This window comes from Carettochelys insculpta, chromosome 4 (assembly GCF_033958435.1).
Source record: "Carettochelys insculpta isolate YL-2023 chromosome 4, ASM3395843v1, whole genome shotgun sequence".
Taxonomy (NCBI): Eukaryota; Metazoa; Chordata; order Testudines; family Carettochelyidae; genus Carettochelys; species Carettochelys insculpta.
The window spans coordinates 43,177,128-43,202,132 of NC_134140.1; the positions used below are offsets into that span (position 1 = coordinate 43,177,128).

Genomic DNA, 25,005 nt, shown 5'->3' on the forward strand with positions numbered 1-25,005 from the left:
TCACAAGGGTGCCAGATGAGAGAGATTCAACCTGCACTTCTAAGGATTGAGCCTTTAAGTACTTTTCATAAGATATGTTGAGGTTCTGAATAAAATGTAGTTTTTCAGTCTCCAACACCATTATTGCCTAAGTAACAGAGTTAAAAGGTCCTTTGTCATTTTTGTAATAATTATTGGGCTTTTTGGTTATTTAATTTGTAGAAGTATTATTAAGATGTTACTGATTATACTAAATTCACAGTTGAACAATCAGGTATGTAAGAGTTTTACATTTGGATATTTTTATATGATTTTTCAAATATCTTCTGTACATATAAGAGGAAACTGAAAATAATTCCTGAAGATTTTTCCATATTAAGATAAGAGCCATCCAGTTCTCCCTTCTTACAGAACTGTAAACAAAGTAGCAGACCTTTGTCCGCAGACTGCTGAAACAAGGAAATCTCTCACGTTTTCTCCAGAACTTTTTCTAAACCCACTTCTAGGTTGTTTTAAGTTGGCTTAGAATTTTAATTATTTGGAGGGAGGTTTCATTTCTCTGTGCTGGTTTCGCAGCTTTCCCCTGCTACCGGGGCAACGTTGTACGGGGAAACTGCTCAGCAAAGAGTTCAGAGATAAAAAAGTGTCTTTTCTGCTCCTCTGTTTTACCAGAATATATTGAAGAATGTTTTGTCTCTTTGGCAACTGGGGGGAACATATTCAGAGAGGTTGATCAAGGTTGCCTCAAAAGATGCCCTAAATTCTCCTACCATCCCTCCAAAGTGTCTGCTAATGGGAAAAAGAAAGCCAAAGATAAGCAAATACTGTTCTCTGAATTCTCTTAGTGCTTAGCCTGCCAAGATAGAACAGAGTAAAATGTTCAAATTGAATAAAATTATAGTAACTCCATCATAATGAATTATATTATTTATTGTTTATTTATTTAAAATATTTTTACCCTACCTCTATTAAAATGTTCGAGGTGGCTTACAAAATTTTTTAAAAATATAAACATATATAAAAAGATTTAAGAATACAAAGCTCCAAAAGGACATAAAACCACTAAAACATTTTGCAGGAAGGAGCGCACACACAAATTTGGACACCAATAAAAGCCTGAGTAAAAAGGGTGGCTTTAACCTAGTGCTGGCACAATGTTAATGTTGGCACCATGCGAATATCCCAAGGAGGAGAATTCCACAGCCTGGGAGTGAAGGCTGAGAAGGCCCCATTCCTTGTTGATGTTAATCTTATTTCCTTAAATGGGGGAAGAGTGAGCAGAGCCTCCCCAGCTGACCTCAATCCCTGGGCAGGTTCATATGGGAAAAGATGGTCCTTTAAATACTGTGAACCCAATCCATTTAGGGATTTATAAGTCATAAATGGGGAAAGACCATATTCGGACACAGACTTGCTAACCTGGTGAGGAGGGCTTTAAACTAGGTTTGCCGGGGACAGGGAGCAAAGCCCGCAGGTAAGTGGAGAACATGGAAACCTGGGAGATGGGTTGGAAGTAGGAGGGAGCATGGGCAACAATGTCAGAGTAAAAAGAGGGCCAGGTAAACACTGGGGGGAAAGTTCAAATCAATATCTAAGATGCCTATATACCAATGCAAGAAGTATGGGTAATAAGCAGGAAGAACTGGAAGTGCTAATAAAAAAAATACAACTATGATATCATTGGCATCACAGAAACTTGGTGGGATAATACACATGATTGGAATGTTGGTATTGAAGGCTACAGCCTGGTTAGGAAAGATAGACAGGGAAAAAAGGGGGGAGGTGTTGCCTTATATATAAAAAATGTACACACTTGGACTGAGGTTGAGATGGACATAGGAGATGGACGTGTTGAGAGTCTGTGGGTTAGTTTAAGAGGGGTTAAAAACAAGGGTGATGTCCTGTTAGGAGTCTACTACAGGCCACCTAACCAGGTGGAAGAGGTGGATGATGCTTTTTTTTAAACAACTAACAAAATCATCCAGAGCCCAGGATTTGGTGGTGATGGGGGACTTTAACTATCCAGATATATGCTGGGACACTAATACAGCGGGGCACAGACTATCCAATGAATTCTTAGACTGCATTGGAGACAATTTTTTATTCCAAAAAGTTGAAAAAGCCACCAGGGGAGAAACTGTTCTGGATTTGATTTTAACAAATAAGGAGGACTTGGTCGAGAATTTGAAAGTGGGAGGCTGCTTGGGTGAAAGTGATCATGAAATCATAGAATTCACAATTCTAAGGACTGGTAGGAGGGAAAACAGCAAAACAGAGATGATGGATTTCAGGAAGGCAGATTTTGGTAAACTCAGAGAGCTGGTAGGTAAGATCCCATGGGAGGAAAAACTGAGGGGAAAAACAACTGAGGAGAGTTGGCATTTTTTCAAAGAGACATTATTAAGGGCCCAAAAACAAGCTATTCCCCTATGTAGGAAAGGTAGTAAATATGGGCAAGGACCGCCTTGGCTTAACAAGGAGATCCTGCATGATCTCAAACTAAAAAAGGAATCCTATAAAAAATGGAAACTATGACAAATTACAAAGAATGAACATAGGCAAATAACACAGGAATGCAGGAGGAAAATTAGAAAGGCTAAGGCACAAAATGAGATCCAACTAGCTACAGGCATAAAGGGTAACAAGAAGGCCTTTTACAAATATATTAGAAACAAGAGGAAGACCAAGGACAGGGTAGGGCCATTGCTCAGTGAGGAGGGAGAAACAGTAACGGGGAACTTGGAAATGGCAGAGATGCTAAATGACTTCTTTGTTTCGGTCTTCACAGAGAAGTCTGAAGGAATGCCTGACATAGTGAATGCTGGAGGAAAAGGGGTAGAGTTAGTTTTTGAAATAAAAAAAGAACAAATTAAAAACCATTTGGAAAAATTAGATGTCTGCAAGTCACCAGGGCCTGATGAAATGCATCCTAGAATCCTCAAGGAGCTGATAGAAGAGGTAGCTGAGCCGTTAGCTCTCATTTTTGGAAAGTCATGGGAGACAGGAGAGATTCCAGAAGACTGGAAGAGGGCAAATGTAGTGCCCATCTACAAAAAGGGGAACAAGAACAACCCAGGAAATTACAGGCCAGTCAGCTTAACTTCTGTGCCAGGAAAGGTAATGGAGCAGGTAGTTAAGGAAGTCATCTGCAAGCACTTGGAAGGTAGTAAAGTGATAGGGAACAGCCAGCATGGTTTTGTAAAAAACAAATCATGTCAAACCAACCTGATAGCTTTTTTTGACATGATAACGAGACTTGTAGATAAGGGAGAAGCAGTGGATGTGGTATACCTAGACTTTAGTAAAGCATTTGATACGGTCTCGCATAATATTCTTATCGACAAACTAGGCAAGTCCAACTTAAATGGGGCTGCAATAAGGTGGGTGCATAACTGGCTGGCTAATCGTACCCAGAGAGTAGTTGTTAATGGTGCTCAATCCTGCTGGAAAAGCATAACAAGTAGGGTTCCGCAGGGGTCTGTTTTGGGACCAGTTCTGTTCAATATCTTCATTAATGATTTGGATATTGGCATAGAAAGTACGCTTATTAAGTTTGCAGATGATACCAAGCTGGGAGGGGTTGCAACTACCTTGGAGGATAGGGTCATAATTCAGAATGATCTAGATAAATTGGAGAAATGGTCTGAAGTAAACAGGATGAAGTTTAATAAAGATAAATGTAAGGTGCTGCACTTAGGAAGGAATAATCTGTTTCACACATACAGAATGGGAAAAGACTGTCTAGGAAGGAGCACAGCAGAAAGGGATCTAGGGGTTCTAATAGATCACAAGTTAAATATGAGTCAACAGTGCGATGCTGTTGCAAAAAAAGCAAACATGATTCTGGGATGCATTAGCAGGTGTGTTGTGAACAAGACACGAGAAATCATTCTTCCGCTCTACTCTGCGCTGGTTAGGCCTCAGCTGGAATATTGTGTCCAGTTCTGGGCACTCCAATTCAAGAAAGATGTGGAGAAATTAGAGAAGGTCCAGAAAAGAGCAACTAGAATGAAAAAAGGTCTGGAGAACATGACTTATGAAGAAAGGCTGAAAGAATTGGGCTTGTTTAGCTTGGAAAAGAGAAGATTGAGGGGGGACATGATAGCGGTTTTCAGATATTTTAAAGGGTGTCATAAGGAGGAGGGAGAAAACTTGTTCTTCTTGGCCCTGAGGAGAGAACAAGAGGCAATGGACTTAAGCTGCAGCGAGGGAAGTTTAGGTTGAACATTAGGAAAAAGTTCCTAACTGTCAGGGTGGTCAAGTACTGGAATAAGTTGCCAAGGGAGGTTGTGGAATCTCCCTCGCTGGAGATATTTAAGAACAGATTAGATAGATGTCTATCAGGGATGGTGTAGATAGTGGTCGGTCCTGCCGTCAGGGCAGGGGACTGGACTCGATGGCCTCTCGAGGCCCCTTCCGGTCCTAGTGTTCTATGATTCTATATCATAAGACAGAACACCTTAACATTGTTTACATTATAGTTGCTTCTGTGATACCATTATTCTGGTTGTTCTATTATTCATTATTAGACAGGTGTTATTCAGTATTTCTACATTGAAGACTGGCAATATGTGAATGAATATCGACATCCTGTCAGTGTGAGAAAAATCTTTCCAGATCCCAGTGGAACCAGACTGGTTTTCATTGATGACAAAAGTGATGGCTTTGTATATTGCCCTGTAAGTCAATTCATTCATTTCACTTTACTTACAAGCCAGGTTATCTGTAAGTTGTTTCTACTGTATGGTGTGTTTCATAACAGCATAAAGAACTACTTGCCAATTGGATTGATTTGCCACCCAAAATAAAAAAAAATAGAAGTAGTAAGGTGACTGAGGGAAACACCCTAGTAATAATATATGGGGGCATAGAAGTTGCTATACTGATCAGAGTAAGCTTTCCTGTGGAAAAAGTTTCTTCTTAATTCCAGCAGTTGGTTTTTATATATATTTATAATCCCTAAACTTATCTAATGTTGCTAGGTATTTTCTCTTCTTGGTATTAATGTTTCATGTTTTAAGCCTGTTATGCTCTTGGACTCAACATCTGTAGCAGACAGTCCACATTCTCAGTAATTATCATAATCTGTTTCTGGATTATGTGTTGCTTTGGCATCTTTTATGAGATGGCTGAGAAGAATTGATCACACTATGCAGTGTGTCTCATTGGCTTTTTACTTACAAAGTAATTTTTATACTATTATTTTGTAGATAAATGATGGTGTGCATGAGATCCCAAATTTTTCACCAACCATTAAAGGCATTCTGTGGGAAAATTGTCCAATAGATAAAGGTGTATTTGCTGCTTACGATGATGACAAAGTATATACTTGTATCTTCCATAAGGATACCATACAAGGTACTGTAAATGGTTAATCTTATTAGCTATCCGACATTTTATGACAATTAAAATTAGAACACTTTACACAATAATATTGAATATTACCTCTTAAATTTATGACAATGTGACTTTGCTGCATGTGAATGAATACTGGTAAGTATTTTCAGCCATGCATGAAGTATGAAGGTACTGTATTAGTTTGTCACACAGCTCTCACAAGGCATTTCAGTATTAACCTGCAGTTTTCTTATTACTTTAGTCCGTGGCCTTTAGTCTGCCAGTTATGTTGAATATTTGTGAGAAATATGTGCTGGATACTTTCTCACAAAGCTCATGTTCAATTTTAATCAGAATTTTAAGCTAAGTTATCTAATGTAATGGTTCTCAGTAAGGGGTATGTGTACACCTGGGGGTTCTTAGAGGGATTCTGGGGGTATACCAGCTCATCTAGATATTTTAGCCTAGTTTTACATTTAGCTATGTAAAAAACACTACCTTCGCGCAGGCTGCTCGGAGCGAGGGGCTGGAGGAGCTGCGGTGCTGTGCGCTGCAGGAGGTGGAAAGAGCTAGGCTGGCATTCAGCTCCTCTTCTGGTTATTGGGAGAGGGAGAGGGAGGTGTGAGGGGAAGAATGAGGCAGGAGGTGAGGAAGGAAAGTGGGGGCAGAGGACAGGAGTGAGTGATGGGCTGGGAAGGTCAGTGCATCATCATACGGTGTAACCATTTGGATATAACAGACTTTTGGCATTAACGGAAACCCCTTTCTCCCATTAGTCTATTAAATTGAGGGTTTACTGTAAATGCCAGGACTAGTGGTACACCAGGGTCCTTAGCAAGGTGTGTGTGTTTGGGGGGGCGCAATCTCTGAGCCCCTGGAAGAGGCAGGATGACAGGTGGAAGGGGCAGGGCTGGGGCCAGACTCCCCAAGCCAGTTGTTCATGGGGATCCCCAAGGCTCCTGGCCACTACCACAGTGACTGGAAGCCCTGGGCCCTATTAAATTGCTGTGCCTTGGGGCAGCTGCTCCTTTTGCTCCCCTTGTCCGCACCCCTGCAACAGCACTGCTGCACCCTATAGCAGGGCCACCAGTTGGCATGGGAAGGAAGCAAAAGAGGCTGTGGGTGTAATGAGGGTCCTTAAAGTGCTCCCGTAGCACGTTAGTATCAGTCACCTATGGGCCAGTACTGATGTCTGATTCTTACCAATAAGCTGTACCATCCTACTTTCACCTTTGTTTAGTATCAGTCAATTTATGAGCAGCTGGAGAACTGCTCCTTAATATTGCAGGCCAACTGGTATTCACTGTGTCTTTGATGCATAGGCAAACTTCGAGCAAAGTTGAAGTCATTTTTAGCGTCACTAAAAATACAATAAACTGAGGCTGCATCTACACTATGAGCTAAAATCGAATTTATTAAATTAGATTTATTAACACTGTTTTATCCATTCGATTTTGAGCATCCTCATCTTCCCACATGCTCCCTACGAAGTTGACTTATTGCTGCCACACACAAGTAGCTTAAATCGAGTGCTGCAGCAGTGTATTGTGGGAACCTATCCCACAGTTCCTTGAGCCCCATAGCCTTCTGGCTGTTTTCACTACCGCAGCGTGGGAAAAAAATACCCACATCTACTTGTGGAGCATCTGACTACATCTTCCCACGTTTCTTTCAACTCTTTCCCTGCTGTGTTAAACAAACGTCCCTTTTTCCAGCCAGGGCCCTGGCTTGCCTTTGTAAGTGATGTGCTTTTTATAATTGAGGGGAGAGGAGGAGAGGGGTAGTAAACCTGTCCCAACCGACAGGTTTTTGAAAACGGGGTGCAAAAGCACTGATCCTTTGCAGGCTTGGATCTGGATTTAGACCTCCTGGCAAAGAAGACCCTTAAAAGAAGAATATGTTTAAATAGACACAGGTGCTACACTGAAACTTGAATGAATCATTGAAACAATAATGGCTTGGGACAGATAAAAGACAACAGACTCTAGCCAGCCTCAAAAATTGTGACCACTCAGGGAGACCCACTACCTCCCCCTATTAGCAGCATGCATAAGCTTTGATTATGTTTGGACCTGAATCTGGATTTAGGCCTCCTGGAAAAGAACACCCTAAATAGACCCAGGCGCTACACCGAAACTCGAATAAATCATTGAAACAGCAACAGCTCAGGGCAGCTAAAAGACAGCAGACTTTAGCCAGCCCAGAAAAGCATGACCACCCAGGGAGATCTACTACCTGCCCCTATTAGCAATGTGCCGAGGGTTTGATTATGTTTGGACCTGAATCTGGATTTAGGCGTCCTGGAAAAGAAAACCTTTAGTAGACTCAGATGCTACACTGAAACACGAATGAATCATTGAAACAGTTACAGTTTGTGGTGGCTAAGAGACCCCAGACTATAGCCAGCCCTGAAAGTCATGACCAGCAAGGGAAACATCCTCCGGGTGGCTAAAAGACCCCAGACTACAGCCAGGTTTGCACCTGCCAAAAAAAGACTCTCAGAACAAGCATATTCTTACTTCCAGAACTGTGGGACTTGTATAGCTACTACATTGCCTTCATTGAAACATGTACGGTTCAGGATGGCTAAAAGACACCCGGCTACACAACCAGCATCCAAAAATCATGACTGCCGATGGAGACATCTCCTGCTTGGCTGAAAGACCTCAGACTTACAGCCAGCACCTGAAAATTGTGATCATTGAGTGATACATCCCTTGGGCGGTTGAAGGACCCCAGCCTACAGCCAGCCAGCACCTGAAAATCGTGACCAGTGAGGGAGACTTCCCTCGAGCAGCTGAGAAACCGCAAGCTACAACCAGCACCCAAAAATTGTGACCTTCACAGCTCACAAGCTGCTGGGCACCTTGTGCAGCACACCCTTTTATTGGTTTGGGGTCAAGCCACATGATGCGGCTGGGCACAGGAAAGTTACAGACTGTGTATGCTTCCGGGAGGTGGAAAGGAAGGGGATGTGGGGGTCAGGAGAAGATGTAAGCATCTGAAAAGAAGTTTCTCGTCTAAGCACGACCCCCACCCACAGACTAGCTGCCACGTGATGTAAGCAAGGGAAAGTTCCAGAATGTGTGGCGCCTCTCAGGGAGGGGAGGGAGGAGATGTGGGGGGTGAGAGAACATGTAAGTGGCTGAAAAGAAGTTTCTTGTCCTACCAGACAAGCACGACCCCCACCCGCAGCTTAGATGCCACATGGTATGGGGGGCCAGCGGCTGGCACCAGGCAGCACAGAAAAAAAAGGCAGCTAGTATGCACAGAACCACAGACCCCACAGCCATACTACTAGCAAAGAAAAAGAGATTTTTCAGCCTCTCATGAACCTACAGCCATGGGCTTCCAGGAGATGGAAGAGGCCAGAGCAGAGAACTATGGGGCATTGTCAGGCACATACAGGACATGTCTGGAGGCTGGTAGGTAGTCCGTCATGTCCAACGATGATGTCTTGAGCTTGCACAGGCACATCGGTTGTGGACTTGCATGTGGCTGAAGAGTCCAAGCTTTGAATGGCATGGGAGTTCACAGTGGGGGACAAGGGAATTGTCCTGGCTCTGTTGGGGCGGCTGCTGCTGTTGCTTTCTTTCTCTTATGAGCATCAATGAGGTGTAGGCGTCACTGCTCTTCAAAGTTGTCATATGCGTGTCGTACAAGAGCACGCCAGCCTGTTCGGTCTTTTGCATGCTGCTCTAGCTGATCTGGTTTTAAACCAGCATGAGCAATGTTGGCCTTCACGCAGTCTTTATACCTCTTGCGAGGCCTACCTTGATTCCTTTTGCCCTGGGAGAGTTCACCATAGAGTTGCTTAGGGATTCTTGACTCCTCCATTCGTATGACGTGCCCTGTCCAGCGAAGTTGGCTTTCAGAATCGTGGCTTCGATGCTCATGGTTCCTGCTCTGTCCAGGACTTCCAGGTTTGTAACTCTGTCCTGCCATCGGATGTGCAGTATTAACCTCAGGCTGTGTGTGTGGAAGCGCTCCAGCAGTTTTATATGTTTTCTGTACAGGGTCCAGGTTTCACAGCCATACAGGAGATTGGTCAGGACTACAGCCTTGTACGCTGTCAGTTTAGTGGACTGTTGGCTATTGTGCTGGTTCAACACTCACGCTCTCAGACGTCCTCGTGCCTGGCTGGCCTGGCAGATTCTGGCATTGATTTCTTTGTGAAGGGAGCCATCACTGGCTATCACACTGCCAACTTACTTGAACTCCTCTCTGTTTTTATCTCTGTTCCTTCAATAAAGATTGAAGCGGGGAGAGCAGCAGATCCTGGAGCAGGTTGAAACAGTACCTCGGTCTTTCCTAGGCTGATGGTCAAACCAAAGAGGCGAGTGGCATCAGCAAACTTCTTGACAAGGAGCTGGAGATCAGATTCCTTATGTGCCGTAAGCGTACAGTCGTCAGCAAAAAGGGCTTCAAGGATGAGCCTCTCAAGTGTCTTGGTTTTAGCATTCAGACAACGAAGGTCAAAAAGTGACCAATCAAGTCTGTATTTTATGTAGACACCATGGTCCAGGTCCCTAACTGCATGGCTGAGGACGCCTGTGAAAAAGAGATTGAATAACACTGGGACCAGCACGCACCCTTGCTTCACACCATTGGATATCTAAAATGGATCTGAGGACTCGCCATTTGAAAGAACAAAGCCAGTCATGTAATCGTGGAATAGGCATATGAGGTTAATGAGTCTTCTCGGGCAGCCAAGTTTTGACAGGATAATCCACAGGGCTTCTTTGTTGATGTGTCAAATGCTTTGGTCAGGTCTATAAAGATAGTTTACAGATCCAAGTTCTGCTCTATGCACTTTTCGTGGACCTGACGAACAGCAATGATCATGTCAATGGTGCTGTGGCCTGGGGGAAAACCACAGTGTGCCTCTGGTAGGTTCTTCTCTGAGATGCTGGTGATCAGATGGTTGAGAATGACTCGAGCCAAGATCTTTCCAGCAGTACAGAGAAGGGAGATGCCCCAGTAATTTCCACAGTCACCTTTGTTGCCCTTGTTCTTGAAGAGCAAGATGATTGTGTCATCCTTAAAGTCTTTGGGCATGTCTTCTTCTTCCTGGATGCTGATCAAGATGTTGTGAAAGGCTTAAAGTGACACTGGTCCTGCCACTCTGTCTGGAGGCTAGTGAATTCAATATTAAGACATGGCACTTCCTCGCTACCCTTCATTTGGAATTTTAAATTTGAACTGAATGCTACACCTGTCAAGTTACTACAATATTATGATTTCAATAAGTCAATGTTAGTGCTCCATAAATCAATCTAATGAAATTTGCAGTGAGTACAGGCACTTGAAAAAAATCAGGCTAATTGACTTAAAATCGATATTATCTCGTAGTGTAGACATAGTTTGTTTCATAAGAAAGACTGCATAGGATCAGCCCAATGGTCATAGCAGCCTAATATCCTGTCTTCCAGCAGTGACCAGTGCCAGTGGAAACAAAGAGAATAGGATAGTGAATATCAAGTGATCCATGCCTTGTTATCTAGTTCCTGCAGTCCGAGGCCTAGGGATGCTCAGAGCACAATGTTGTGTCCATAACTATCTTGGCTAATAGCTACTGATTAACCTGTCCTCCATGAACGTATCTAATCTTTTTGAATGCAGTTATGCTTTTGTCCTTCACAATATCCCTCAACAACAAGGTCCACAGGTTCACTGTGCATTGTATGAAGAAGTACCTATGTTACGTAAAGCATTAAATAACACTTCTCTGTTTGCTTTCTCCATACCTTTCATGATTTTATAGGCCTCTATCATATGCCCCCTTAATCATCTGGTTTCTCAGCTGAACAGATGCAATCTTTTTAATCTCTCCTCATATGGAAACTGTTCAATACCCTTAATCTTTTTTTTTTGCCCTTCTTGATACGTTTTCCAAGTCTAAGTTGTCTTTCTTGAAGTGAGGTGACCAGCAATGTGCACTGTATTCAGAGTATAGGCATACAGTGGATTTATATAATGGCATTGTGATATTTTTTTCTTCAAGCGATTACCCATGTGGTATTCCACTGAGGATTTGCACAAGTGTACCATGCATCCAGAGCTGGCAAATTGGAAAGTAGTGTCTGTTGGCCCATGCGTTTGCCCATGCGTTTGCTCATGGTTTCATCTAAGTTGATAAAGAGTGGGGAAGAACAACATCATCTCCAGCCTTTCTCTCCACAACACAGTATGGGCTGGAACTGTTTGTCTGTCATCCTGTGTGTGGGATGTATCAGAGAGGTAGCCAAGTTAGTCTGTGTCTTCAAAAACAACAAGAAGTCCTGTGGCACTTTATAGGCCAACAGATATTTTGGAGCATGAGCTTTTGTGGGCAAAGCTCCAAAATATCTGTTAGTTTATAAGGTGCCACAGGACTTTTTGTTGTGTGGGGGATGCAGTTTCAAAAGAGCAAAATTGTCTCTGGTTAGATTTTATACATTTTTTTCGCCTCTTTCAGATGAGTAGATTTTAGAGTAGAATAGGTTGTTTGAGTTGGTTGGGATTTTGTTTTGTTTTTGTACATTCCTCCCGTATCCACATGTAAGTACTGGACTGAGTTCAAGACCCCAGGCTTTAAAATCTACACATTCGGCCTTCCATTTTTTCTTGGTCAGTGATGAACATCAACCCTGTCTCTACTGTTTGTGAGAAAACCACATCATAGACTTGTAGAAGGGACCTGAAGAGGTCACCCCTGCACTCGTGACAGACCTAAATATTATCTAGACCATCCATGACATATATATGTCTAAGATGATCTCAGAAATCTCCATTAATGGAAAAATTTGCAGTCTTCCTAGGCAACTTATTCCAGTGCATAATGACTGCGATGGTTAAGAAGTTTTCCTGAATGTCCAAACTAAAAGGCCCTTACCTCAACTTAAGACAATTGCTTCTTGTATCCTCAGAGATTAAGGCAAACAATTTTTCTCCTTCCTCTTTGTAACAACCTTTTATGTGCTTGAAGCTTATCATGTGTTCATGTCCCTGCTCAGTCTTCTCTTCTACAGATGGATGACCCAGCTTTTTTCAATCTTGCCTCATACATTATTCTGTGGATTTTCTCCATTTTGTCCACATCTTTTCTGAAATTTGATGCGCAGAACTGGACACAGTATTTCAGTTCAGACCAGTGCAGTAGTGCAGAAGAATTGCTTTTTATGTCTTCCTTACAGCACTCATGTTATTACTGCATCCTAGAATGAGGTTTGCTGGGTTTTTTCTTCCCCCTACTGTGTTGCTATTGATTAAATATTTAACCTGTAATCAACTATGATTCCCAGGTCGTTTTCTGCAGTACTGCTTTCTAGACAGTCATTTCCCATTTTTGTGTGTGGCAGCCAATTGTTCCTTTGTAGCTGGAGTAAAGATTGCACTGCCTTGGTCTGGCACCCTTGGGACCCGAATGGTCCTAAACCAAGGATTTTGCCAGACCAGGGGAGGTTAATGACCCCCAACCCCAGCAGCAGCTCTCACTTCCCAGCCACCTTCTGCTGCACTTCTGCTACCTGGTCACCACGAGGTCTCTGGCCATGCCTCATCACCTCAGGTTCCCCAGGCCTTCAGCTGCAGGCACCCTGCCACCAGACACAGCTTCCTGCTGATGCTGCAGGCTCCCTCCTGCTGCCACTGGTGCAAACTTCCCAGACCACCATCCACAGCTCTCCATCACCACTGCAGGCTCTGCACTGCTGTTGCTGCCACAGGCTCCCTGGACCACCAGCTGAGACTCCCTTCTGATGCCACCGCCAGCTGCCTGGCCCTCTGGTTGCGTGCTCCATGGACCTCCAGCTACAGAGCTCTGCCACTGCCACCTGCTTCCAAGACCTCCGCTGTAGGATCTTTGTCCTTCTAGGCATAGCTCCACACCTCTGCAACCACTAGCTCATCAGACCTCCAGGTGTAGCCTTCTGGTCACGGCACCCCACCATTGCCACAGCCACTGGCTTCCCAGACCACTGGCCATCAGTTACTTGCCCCTCCGACCGCAGCTCCCCCCGCCACTGTCACAGGCTCCTCAGGGAAAGACTGGGCTTTCAGTACTTCCTGAAAAGCAGTGTTTTTTTTCTTGGATACTGTCTATGGATGTGCAGGTGTACATTCTGTAGTATCTCCAAATACTTTACTGACTTGGGGTGTTTGTGACTATGCTAAATATAGTAATAAACTATTTGTAAATATAGAAGAGTTCCTGTAGGATGAATGTTGTAACTGCTCACATTGGGATTCCCAAATGTATAATAATTTGGTTAATACTGACCCTGATCTTTTGATAAGAACCTGACAACCCTAAAAGTGATAACTGGGGTTTAAGTAATTTTAGGCAGATAGATGCAGTGTTCCCTGTACTCTGAGCACTAGGGTGACTGCCCAAGAGAGATTTAGGTGCTGCTTAGCTAATTAGCAGAGTGCCCACAGGCACCCCCAGTGGGCAGCATGTGTTTCTATTGATGGCACACATCCCTACATGCCTCAGTGCACATAAAATTTATGCTGCCCATGGATGGTAAAAAAATAGAAGGAACTCTGGATTAATACCAGGTATAATATCTGTACCATCTGCACCTGAGAAGATTGAGCTCCCTGCCCATGGAAGAACCTCATGGAAGTTGCCATAAGGCATCATTTGAGTTCAGGCCAGGACCCCTTCCTGCCAGATGTCCACCTGAGATAACCAGGAGTGCCTCTTTGTTTATGCAGTCAGAGCCCAGCACCAGCAGTATCATCACAATGATAGATTGGGACCTACTGGGGAGACAATGAAACATACCTATTAGCATGGTACTGAGTCTTTTTCCAAGCACAAGATGTTCCTTCCACAAGCAGCACTTGTGGAGTGGGAACATGCCCCAAGTCTCATAAGGATGAAAAAAGCCCCTCAAGATGTTATATTTGCCAGTACTGAATCCAAAATAACTTGACAGCATCAACATCATCTCATGTGCTTTCCATCAGACACTTGGAACCAGTAATGGAGGAAGAGCTGTCCATCCTAGTTCAAGGTTCTGCAACCAAAATAATCAGAAGAGCCATTTTGTTCAAATTCAGTTACAAAATCAATACTTCAAGAGCCGCAATGCATGTGAATATGAGACAGTCCTTAATTAATAATGTCAAACCATACTTTCCGTAACCCCTATTTTAAGAACAGCACACACAAGGATTTGTGCCAGTTAGAAAGTTGTTACCGCCATCTGCAGGCTTTACCTGTCTCAGACCCCAAATCCACTCCTGTCTGCAATCTTTACCCCTCCATTCTTTAAACCCACCCCCCTGCCCCAGGCTTAACCCCTCTCTGCCCCAAACCATGCCCCCCATCCCCAAGTTTAACCCTTCTCAGCCCCAAACCACCACCACCCATCTCCAGGCTTAACTTTTCTCAGCCCCAAACTGCCCCTCACCAAATCCCCAGGCTTTACTCACATCAGCCCTCAAATGTGTCCCCACCCCATCCCCAGGAGTAACCTGCCTCAGCTGACAAGTTCCTCCAGCTATGTGCATTGCCACTGCTCCTCCGTGGTCACCACCTCCCCCTGCTGCTGCTCCCCACCCACTGCCTCTTCAGCAGGGCTGCACGGCTCCAGCTGGGGCAGACTCGGGCACCCTTACCTCCAGCTCTCCTGCTCACTTCTCCCACCTGCAGTATTGGAGTCTCCCTGCCTGGCTGTACTGAAATAGTGGAATTAAATGTAATTGGTTTAATGGCTGGAGCCCTCCTACTGGCCATTAAACCAATTAAATTTAGTTCCATTATTTCAACCATGGCAGGGCAGGGAGCCACAAGAGGAGTCAGCGGTGGCAGTGTCTGGAGCCACAAGTGACTCCTTAAAGAGCCACACGCGGCTCTGGAGCTACAGGTGGCCGACCCCCATCCTGGTTCAAATGGTACTGACATATCAGAAAAGATTCCTATGTTCCTCTCCAGATGCAGCAGTGCTTTCATCATCCCTTTCGTCTGGGATGACCTCTTGTCAGTTCCAGGACTGGAGTAGGGTTGCAGGCGAGCTTCACATCCTCCACACAGAGGACGTCCATGACACTCAGTGTCTGCTCCTACACATTGTTCAGTCATTGGTAATGGGTAAAGTTATGTTATCCATCAGTGACATTATCTTAAAGCCAGCCTGGTGTACACCAGCCAAGCGTACGCCTACACTTAAAGAGGCAAAGAAGTGCTATGTTTAAGCTAAGTGGTCTGTGTTTTTGTTTTTTTACATTCCCTCTCTTTCCCTGAATTATTTTGTGTTCCAGGCTGTGACAGAGCATTCCAGGCAGCAATAGCCGTGCTACAATCCATCTGTTAAGGAGGGAAAGAGATTGAACCTCCTTGGGTCACCAGGTCTTCTCATCAGGAGACAATAAGTAATTCAGGGTCACGAACCACCAGGCATTCCTTGCCAAGTACAATTTCCTGAATTACTGTAAATTGGATGAATTTGCTGGAAAAGCTCCCATAACAAGACAGGGCCCATTTGCAGGCAATCATTGTTGAAGATAAACTCATAGTGAGGACAGTACTTCTGTCAGTTGTGGATGCAGCAGATCGTGCCAGGTCTATGGCCATGGGTATAGTTGTGCAGAGGGATGAGTTGCTTCACTCCTTCGGTTTCCATGGGAAATTACAAAATTCCATTAAAGATGTCTTTCAATTAATCTCATCTTTTTAACCCAAAAACAGATGATTACTTCCACATTTTCAAGAATTCCACAGCTGCTTTGTGTTTCTTGCACTTTTACATACTGAAGTGTTGATTCTGCTGCTGACCTCCCCATACACAATGTTATGGGGCTATTGAATTCTTTGATCAAAGGACATACAGACCATCACAGAAGTGTCAGAAGAGTCACTGATTGCACCCTAAGGATCACCTCCACAGTATTCCTTCTCCCAGCTGCAAACATTTCAGAGAAGAACTGTAATGACCTGTAATGACCACGCATATCCCCCATTCCTTTTGGGTGTCATCTCACATTCTCTTTTCCAGCTTGGAGTGCAGTAACAATGGATAAATTGCTGCTAAATGTCATCCAGCGTAGCTATAGTGGGGGTTCATTATGCTACCTTATTCACAGGTTCCCATTCGCTGACCAGTCCTCAGGGATCATTCTCACAATAGCATCCTCACCCAAAAGGTGAACTCCTTACTGCAAAGAGGAGCAATAGAGCAGGCCCTCTGAACTATCAGGGAACAGAATTCTGTTCAACTTATTTCCAGATAGCCGAGAAAAAGAGACGATAAAGGCAGGTTCTGGACCTTCATCTCTTCAGTCAGTTCAATTGCAAGCTAAAGCTTTGTATGATCACACTAAGAGTGATCATACCATCATTAGAAAAATGTATGTAGTTTATAGCTGTCAGTATGCTGGATGCTTGCTTTGCATAGACTAGGGTTTCTCCACCTGTGGGTCATGACCAAACATGGGTCATGATTACATTTGAAAGGGTGGCTGGCTGGGCTGGGCAGCTCCACAAGTGGCTCTTAAGAAGCCATTCACACTGAAGTGGTACGTAACTTTTTAACTGGCTTAACAGCCATCAGGCAGTTAAACCAATCAATTAAATTGAGAACCGTTTCAGCCCTGTAGGGCAGAGAACTGCATACCTGAGAAGCAGCTCCCGGGTCAGGTGAGTTGGGGCCTGGGTCCATGATTGGGAGGCTTGAGGTTGGGAGGGAGGGCTAAAAGCTGACATCTCCCTGCCCCAGTCATCTTCCAGCCTCTGTGGGAGGTGGGGTCCCCCCAACCCTCCAGCAGGGTTCCCGTGGCTGGCATTTGCTGGCTGGCTCTGCCCCAGCCAGTTTGCAGCCGCAGGGGTTGGGGTCCCATGCCCCCTGCTGGGATTCCTGCAACTGGTGCTGCCACCCAGGGCTCTGCCCCAGGCAGTTTCCATACATGAGGGTTGGGATTGCGCCTGCTGGACCCAGTCCAGGTTTCCACGGCTGGTACTGCCAGCCGGGGCTCTGCCCCAGCTGGTTTCTAGCCACAGGGGTCGGGGTCCCCCCCCACAACCCCAGCCAGGGTTTCCACGGCTGGTGCTGCCAACCAGGGCTGTGCTCCAGTTGGCTTCTAGCCGCGGGGGTCTGGGTCTCTCCCCAGTCCCAGCTGGGGTTCCTGCGGCTGGTGCTGCTGGCCAGGGCTCTGCCCCAGTCAGTTGCCAGGCGTGGGGGTTGACGTCCTCTCCTGGCCCTGGCTGGGGTTCCTGTGGCTGGCGCTGCTGGGCAGGGCTCTGCCCCAGCCAGTTTCCAGCCTCAGGGGATTGGGATTCCCACAGCTGGCACTGCTGGCCCAGGGTTCTGTGGCCCAGCCAGCTTCCAGCCATGGGTGTTGGGGGTCCTCCCCCAGCACCCAGCTGGGGTTCCCGCAGCTGGCACTACCGGCCCAGGGCTCCGTGCCCCAGCTGGCTTCCAGCTTTGAGGGTTGGGGGTCCTTCTGCCTCTCGTAGCCCCTCCTGCCCCTGAGTGACTGCCCCAACCCCTGAGCATGACTCCCCCATCCCCATCCATCCCCTGAGCGTGATGCCCCTAGTTCCCTCCAGCCCCTGAGTGACTCCCCTATCCCCTGATTGTGGGGTTTCAGATGGAGGGGAGCAGTTTGGGGGTGAGTGTCTTTCCACCACCACAACTCTGATTAACTATAGTAAATGTAGTGTTATTTTATTAATATAGTTCCTGTTTTCTGTGAAATAACTATTATAAATAGATAAACATGAGGGGGCACAATTTTATATTCTTGCCTCAGGCACAAAACTAGGTAGTTACAGCGTTGCCTTCCCCCCTGTTTTTGAATTGCCTTGGGTCACCAAGTGTTCCTGAATTGTCAAAATGGGTCCCCATTAGGCAAAAGTTGGGAACAAATGGCACTGATACTTATCCTACCCACAGATGTTTCCTGAGGTTTATGGTGAGCTCATTTCATCTGCAATACAGAGGTCTGCCATGTGGATTCACTGTGGCTCCCTGGTCTCCTGATGCAGCACATTGGCAGTAGCAGTCATATCAATCCACAAATGCCTCCTCAGCAGAGCACGTGGGACTTTTCCCAGAAGTAGTGGAGTTTCCCCACCTCTTGCATTACTCCTCTTTTTTAAGTTATTGGGGCTTGCCCTCAGCTCTCGAACATTCTGCATAGAGATGCCAGGACCAATCAGGAAAATCCCCAGACTTATTGTTGCAGTAGCTTAAACAGTTAGGACTCAGGCAAGCTCTGCACAACTAATCTCCAAGTGCACTTCAGGGCGCGTTATACTTTGATATCAATTATCTGGCCTCCCACCATCCTCAGAACAGGGTTCTATTTTACCAGAACCCAGGCTTCAGCCATGGCCTCCTTCCATAATATCTCCTTCAGGAGGTATGTTAGAGGAGCCCTGTGGAATTCAGTACACTTTTTGCTGTTCATTGTGCCTTGGTGAGGGATACTTCCTTGTAGGTGTGTCTGTCCTCCATTTATCTCGTCCATCTTCATCTTCCCACCTTCTTCTGACTTTGGTACCACTTGTTAGTCACCCTCAATGGCAGCCTGTTTTGGACTTAATTGTTTTGAGACATTTTGTATTGTCTGCAAATTGTGCCACCTAACTGCTTACCCTTTTTCCAGCTCATTTATGAATATGTTGAACAGTACAGAATCCCATACAGATCTTTCGGGTACCCCACTATTTACTGCTCTCCACTGTGGAAATAGACCACATATTCCTACATTTTTTTTTTGTATCTCACCAGAGAGGTAGCTGTGTTAGTCTGTATCTTCACAAAACAAAAAAAGCAGCCCTGTAGCACCTTAAAGACTAACAATATTATTTATTAGGTGATGAGCTTTCATGGGACAGACCCACTTCTTCCGGTCTGGAGAATACTGTATTCTAATGCAGTATTCTCCAGACCTGAAGAAGTGGGCCTGTCCCATGAAAGCTCATCACCTAACAAATAATATAATTTTTCTTTAAGGTGCTACAGGACTGCTTTTTTATTTTGTTTTGTCTCTCACCAGTTATTGATTCATGAAAGGACCTTTCTGCTTGCTCTGTGACTACTTGTTCTGCTTAAGAGCTTAAGGACCTTAAGTTTAAGATTGCAAGCTTGAAGTTTGGACCTAGAGTTATTCTAAAATCCAAATACATTATATTGATTGGATAACCCTTGTCAACACATTTGGTGACACTCAAAGAATTCCAACAGCTCAGTGAGGCATGATTTTCCTTTACAAAAGCTGTGATGATGTTTCTTCAACATATTGGCTACGTCTACACTAGCCAAAAACTTTGAAATGGCCATGCAAATGGCCTTTTCGAAGTTTACTAATGAAGCACTAAAATACATATTCAGTGCCTCATTAGCATGCGGGCGGCCGCAGCACTTCGAAATTGACGCGGGTCGTCCAGACGGGGCTCCTTTTCGAAAGGACCCCGCCTACTTTGAAGTCCCCTTCTTCCTATGAGCAGATGGGAATAAGGGGACTTCGAAGTAGGCAGGGTCCTTTCGAAAAGGAGCCCCGTCTGGACAAGCCGCACGGCGGCGAGCCGCATCAATTTCGAAGTGCTGCAGCTGCCCAATGCTAAGGAGGTGCTGAATATGTATTTTAGCGCTTCATTAGGAAACTTCGAAATGGCCATTTGCATGGCCATTTCGAAGTTTTTGGCTAGTGTAGACATGGCCGTTGTGTTTCTGTATCTGATAATTCTCTTCTTTACTGTAGTTGTAACCATTTGCCTTAGTACTGAAGTTAGGCTTGCTGGCCTAGATTTGCTAGGAGCTTTTTAAAAGTTTGGCAGTGCATTAGCTGTCTTCCATTCATCTGTTTTCACAGAACACTAGGGCTGGAAGGGACCTCAAGAGGCCATCGAGTCCAGCCGCCTGCCCCAATGGCAGGACCAAGTACTGTTTTATACCATAGTTAGCAGTTCTGCAATTTCATATTTTAATTTCCTTCAGAATTCTTGGGTGAATATTGTCCAGTCCTTGTGACTTACTATTGTTTAATTTATCAGTTTGTACCAAAACCTCCCCTACTGACATTTCAGTCTGGGACAGCTCCTCAGTCTTGTCACTTAACAAGAATGGCTGAGGTTTGGGAATCTTCCTCACATCCTGTGCAGTTAAGACCAATTAAAAGAATTAATTTAGTTTCTCTGCAGCAGTCTTGTCTTTCTCTAGTGCTCCATTAGCATTTGTGTGAAGCCCTGATTGTTTGTTTGGCAGGCCTCCTGCTTCTGCTGTACTTTAAAAATTGCTCTTAGTTTTTGTTTCTTTTGACTTTTTTTTAAAATTCTTTTTGGCATATATTTTTACACTTATTACATACAGTAGATGATGAATGCCAAAATTAGAGACCTTGAATGGGTCAGACAGGACATTTGTAGTGCTATTGAATTAAAAAAAGAAGGCTGTTGGGATTTTCAGAACAAGATTCTTTCACACTTACATTTCTTAACTGTTCACAACTGCAACTAACTGCTAAACATGTCATAATGTAGGAACATTTTAAATAACATTTTCTTCTGATCTTCTAACACAGGGTCTAAGGTTATTTTGGCAGGTGGCACCAAGATTCCCTTTTCCCACAAACCACTGCTTTTGTATAATGGAGAATTAACCTGTCAGACTCAGAGTGGGAAAACAAACAACATCTATCTTAGCACTCATAGTTTCCTTGGCATTTTGAAAAACACCGGATTTAGTGAGCTGAAACAAATACTTACTCAGACTTTAATGCTGAAAAGGTAGGTCTGCTATTTAATTATATTGGGTTAATAATTTCCTTCTGTGATTGAAGCACACAACCCAGAATACACTAGTGTTCTAAAAATCTCTTGCTGAATATTGATAAAATTATATTGAACCATCATTGCATATAATGCTTAGTCTGTCTGGGTAGCCAAGTAACAGATGACTCGATACTTTTATTCACTGGAAGGTAAAAACTACGGTAATTTATTCAAGAGCTGTTCTGGGCTCAGTGATCCCTTCTGCTCCAAGACTGGTTGAAAGTGCATACCACCCTGTCCCTCCATTTTAATGAAGCAAAAAAACAATGCATTGGGAGGGTAGTGCAAGTTGAAAAATAAGCCAAGGAAAGAAAGCACTTTTCTTAAGTAGAAAGAAAGGTGGGGCAATTTGATATAAACTGCACACCAATGTATTCCTGTGGCCCTGCTCTTTCTTATTACAGGGCCCTAAAAATTTCCGCAAAACCTAGAAATTAGTCAGTCTTCAGTTGCTCTCTACCTTGAGGTTTAGAATAAAATGTTCCAAGAAAAGATACATGGGATACAACTGTTTATTTTAGTTTTGTATTTTCCCCTATCTAGGTTTTCTGAAGCATGGGAGATATGCAAACTTCTGAATGATCACTCTTGTTGGAATGAGCTTGCCAGAGCTTGCCTACATCACATGGAGTTGGAGTTTGCAGTACGTGTTTATCGTACAATTGGAAATGTTGGCATGGTGATGTCACTAGAGCAAATAAAGGTAACATTTAAAAGTAATTGCCAAACATTTTTATGAAAGTATGAAAGATTAAGATTGCTGGAATTCTGGTGTTGTTTGTTTTATATTGCGGATGACACTAAGCTGGGAGAGAGGTAGATATACTGGAGGGTAGGGACAGGGTCCAGACTGACTTAGGCAAAGTGGAAGACTGGGCTGCAAGAAATCTGATGAGTTTCAATAAGGGCAAGTGCAGAGTCCTGCACTTGGGCCGGAAGAATCCCAAGCATTGTTACAGGCTGGGGTCCGACTGGCTCAGTAGTAGTTTTGCAGAAAAGGATCTGGGTGTTGTAGTGGATGAGAAGCTGGACATGAGTCAACAGTGTGCCATTGTAGCCAAGAAAGCTAAGTGATTATTCCTCTTTATTTGGCTTTGGTGAGGCCGCATCTGGAGTACTGTGTCCAATTCTGGGCTCCCATTTATAGGAGGGATGTAGATACACTGGAGAGGGTCCATAAGAACATAAGAACATAAGAATGGCCATACTGGGTCAGACCAAAGGTCCATCAAGCCCAGCATCCCATCTGCCGACGGTGGCCAATGCCAGGCGCCCCAGAGAAGGAGAACAGAAGACAAGTGATTTATCTCCTGCCATCCATCTCCTGCCCTTGTTATGAAGGCTAGGGCACCATACTTTATCCCTGGCTAATAGCCATTTATGGACCTGACCTGCAAAAATTTATCAAGCTCTTTTTTAAACCCTAATAGAGTCCTGGCCTTCACAGCCGCCTCGGGCAAGGAGTTCCACAGGTTGACTGTGCGCTGTGTGAAGAAAAATTTCCTTTTATTAGTTTTGAACCCACTACCCATCAATTTCATTTGGTGTCCCCTAGTTCTTGTATTATGGGAAAAGGTAAATAATTTTTCTATATTCACTTTCTCCACACCATTCATGATTTTATATACCTCTATCATATCGCCCCTCAATCGCCTCTTTTCCAAACTGAAAAGTCCCAGTCTCTCTAGCCTCTCCCCATATGGGACCCTTTCCAAGCCCCTAATCATCTTAGTCGCCCTTTTCTGAACCTTTTCTAATGCCAATATATCTTTTTTGAGGTGAGGAGACCACATCTGCACGCAGTACTCGAGATGTGGGCGTACCATAGTTTTATATAGGGGAAGTATGATATCTTTTGTCTTATTATCGATCCCTTTTTTAATAATTCCTAACATCCTATTTGCCTTACTAACTGCCGCTGCACACTGCGTGGATGTCTTCAGAGAACTATCCACTATAACTCCAAGATCCCTTTCCTGATCTGTCGTAGCTAAATTTGACCCCATCATGTAGTACGTGTAATTTGGGTTATTTTTTCCAACATGCATTACCTTACACTTACCCACATTAAATTTCATTTGCCATTTTGCTGCCCAATCACTCAGTTTGCTGAGATCTTTTTGTAGTTCTTCACAATCCCTTTTGCTTTTGACTGTCCTGAACAACTTGGTGTCATCTGCAAACTTTGCCACCTCACTGCTTACCTCATTTTCCAGATCATTGATGAACAAGTTGAACAGGATCGGTCCCAGGACTGAGCCCTGGGGAACACCACTAGTTACCCCCCTCCATTGTGAACATTTACCATTTATTCCCACCCTTTGTTTTCTGTCTTTTAACCAATTCCCGATCCATGAAAGGACCTTTCCTCCTATCCCATGACCACCTAATTTACATAAAAGCCTTTGGTGTGGGACCGTGTCAAAGGCTTTCTGGAAATCTAGGTATATTATGTCCACTGGGTGCCCCTTGTCCGCATGTTTATTAACCCCTTCAAAGAATTCTAATAGATTAGACAGACACGACTTCCCTCTGCAGAAACCATGCTGACTTTTGCCCAACAATTCGTGCTCTTCTATGTGCCTTGCAATTTTACTCTTTACTAGTGTTTCTACTAATTTGCCTGGTACTGATGTTAAACTTATCGGTCTATAATTGCCAGGATCTCCTCTAGAGCCTTTTTTAAATATTGGTGTTATATTGGCCGTCTTCCAGTCATTTGGTACCAAAGTGGATTTAAAGGATAGGTTACAAACCACTGTTAATAACTCCGCAATTTCACATTTGAGTTCTTTCAGAACCCTTGGGTGAATGCCATCTGGTCCTGGAGACTTGTTACTATTCAGCTTATCAATTAATTCCAAAACCTCCTCTAATGTCACTTCAATCTGAGTGAGTTCCTCAGATTTGTCGCCTAAAAAGGCTGGCTCAGATTTAGGAACCTCTGTAACATCCTCAGCCGTGAAGACTGAAGCAAAGAAATCATTTAATCGCTCCGCAATGGCACTGTCTTCCTTGATTGCTCCTTTTATATCTTTATCATCCAAGGGCCCCACTGCTTTTTTAGCAGGCTTCCTGCTTCTAATGTATTTAAAAAACATTTTACTATTGTTTTTTGAATTTTTGGCTAGCTGTTCCTCAAACTCTTTTTTGGCTTTTCTTACTACATTATGACAGTTAATTTGGGAGTGTTTATGTTCCTTTCTATTTTCCTCACTAGGATTTGACTTCCACTTTTTAAAAGCTTCCCTTTTCTCTCTCACTGCCTTTTTAACATGGTTGTTTAGCCATGGTGGTTCTTTGTTAGGTCTCTTACTGAGTTTTTTTATTTGGGGTATACATTTAAGTTGGGCCTCTAGTATGGTGTCTTTAAACAGTTTCCATGCAGCTTCCAGGGATTTTAGTTTAATTACTCTACCTTTTAGTTTCTGTTTAACTAGCTTCCTCATTTTAGTGTAATTCCCCTTTTTGAAATTAAATGCCAGAGTGTTTGACCGCTGCGGTGTTCTTCCCAACACAGGAATATTAAAAGTTATTATATTGTGGTCACTATTTCCAAGCGGTCCAGTAACAGTTACCTCTTGGACCAGATCCTGCGTTCCAGTCAAGACTAGATCGAGAATCGACTCTCCCCTTGTGGGTTCCTGTCCTAGCTGCTCCAAGAAGCAGTCATTTAAGGCATCAAGAAATTTAATCTCTGAATCCCGTCCTGAGGTGACATGCACCCAATCAATATGGGGATAATTGAAATCTCCTATTATTACTGTGTTTTTTATTTTGATAGCCTCTCTAATCTCCCTTAACATTTCAGCATCACTATCACTGTCCTGGTTAGGTGGTCGGTAATATATTCCTAATGCCATATTCATATTAGAGGAATGAATTGTTATCCATAATGATTCTATGGAACATTTTGATTCCTTTAG

At 44.0% G+C, this 25,005-nt stretch overlaps 1 protein-coding gene across 1 annotated transcript in view; it reads left to right on the plus strand.

Moving 5' to 3' along the window:
- WDR19 (WD repeat domain 19) overlaps positions 1 to 25,005 on the plus strand; it is a 123,013-nt gene that overhangs the window by 38,511 nt on the left and 59,497 nt on the right. The window contains exons 15-18 of the mRNA XM_074992613.1: positions 4,509 to 4,658; positions 5,190 to 5,337; positions 20,830 to 21,034; positions 21,623 to 21,782. Of these exons, the coding sequence (XP_074848714.1) occupies positions 4,509 to 4,658; positions 5,190 to 5,337; positions 20,830 to 21,034; positions 21,623 to 21,782 (663 nt within the window). The remainder of the gene's footprint in view (positions 1 to 4,508; positions 4,659 to 5,189; positions 5,338 to 20,829; positions 21,035 to 21,622; positions 21,783 to 25,005) is intronic.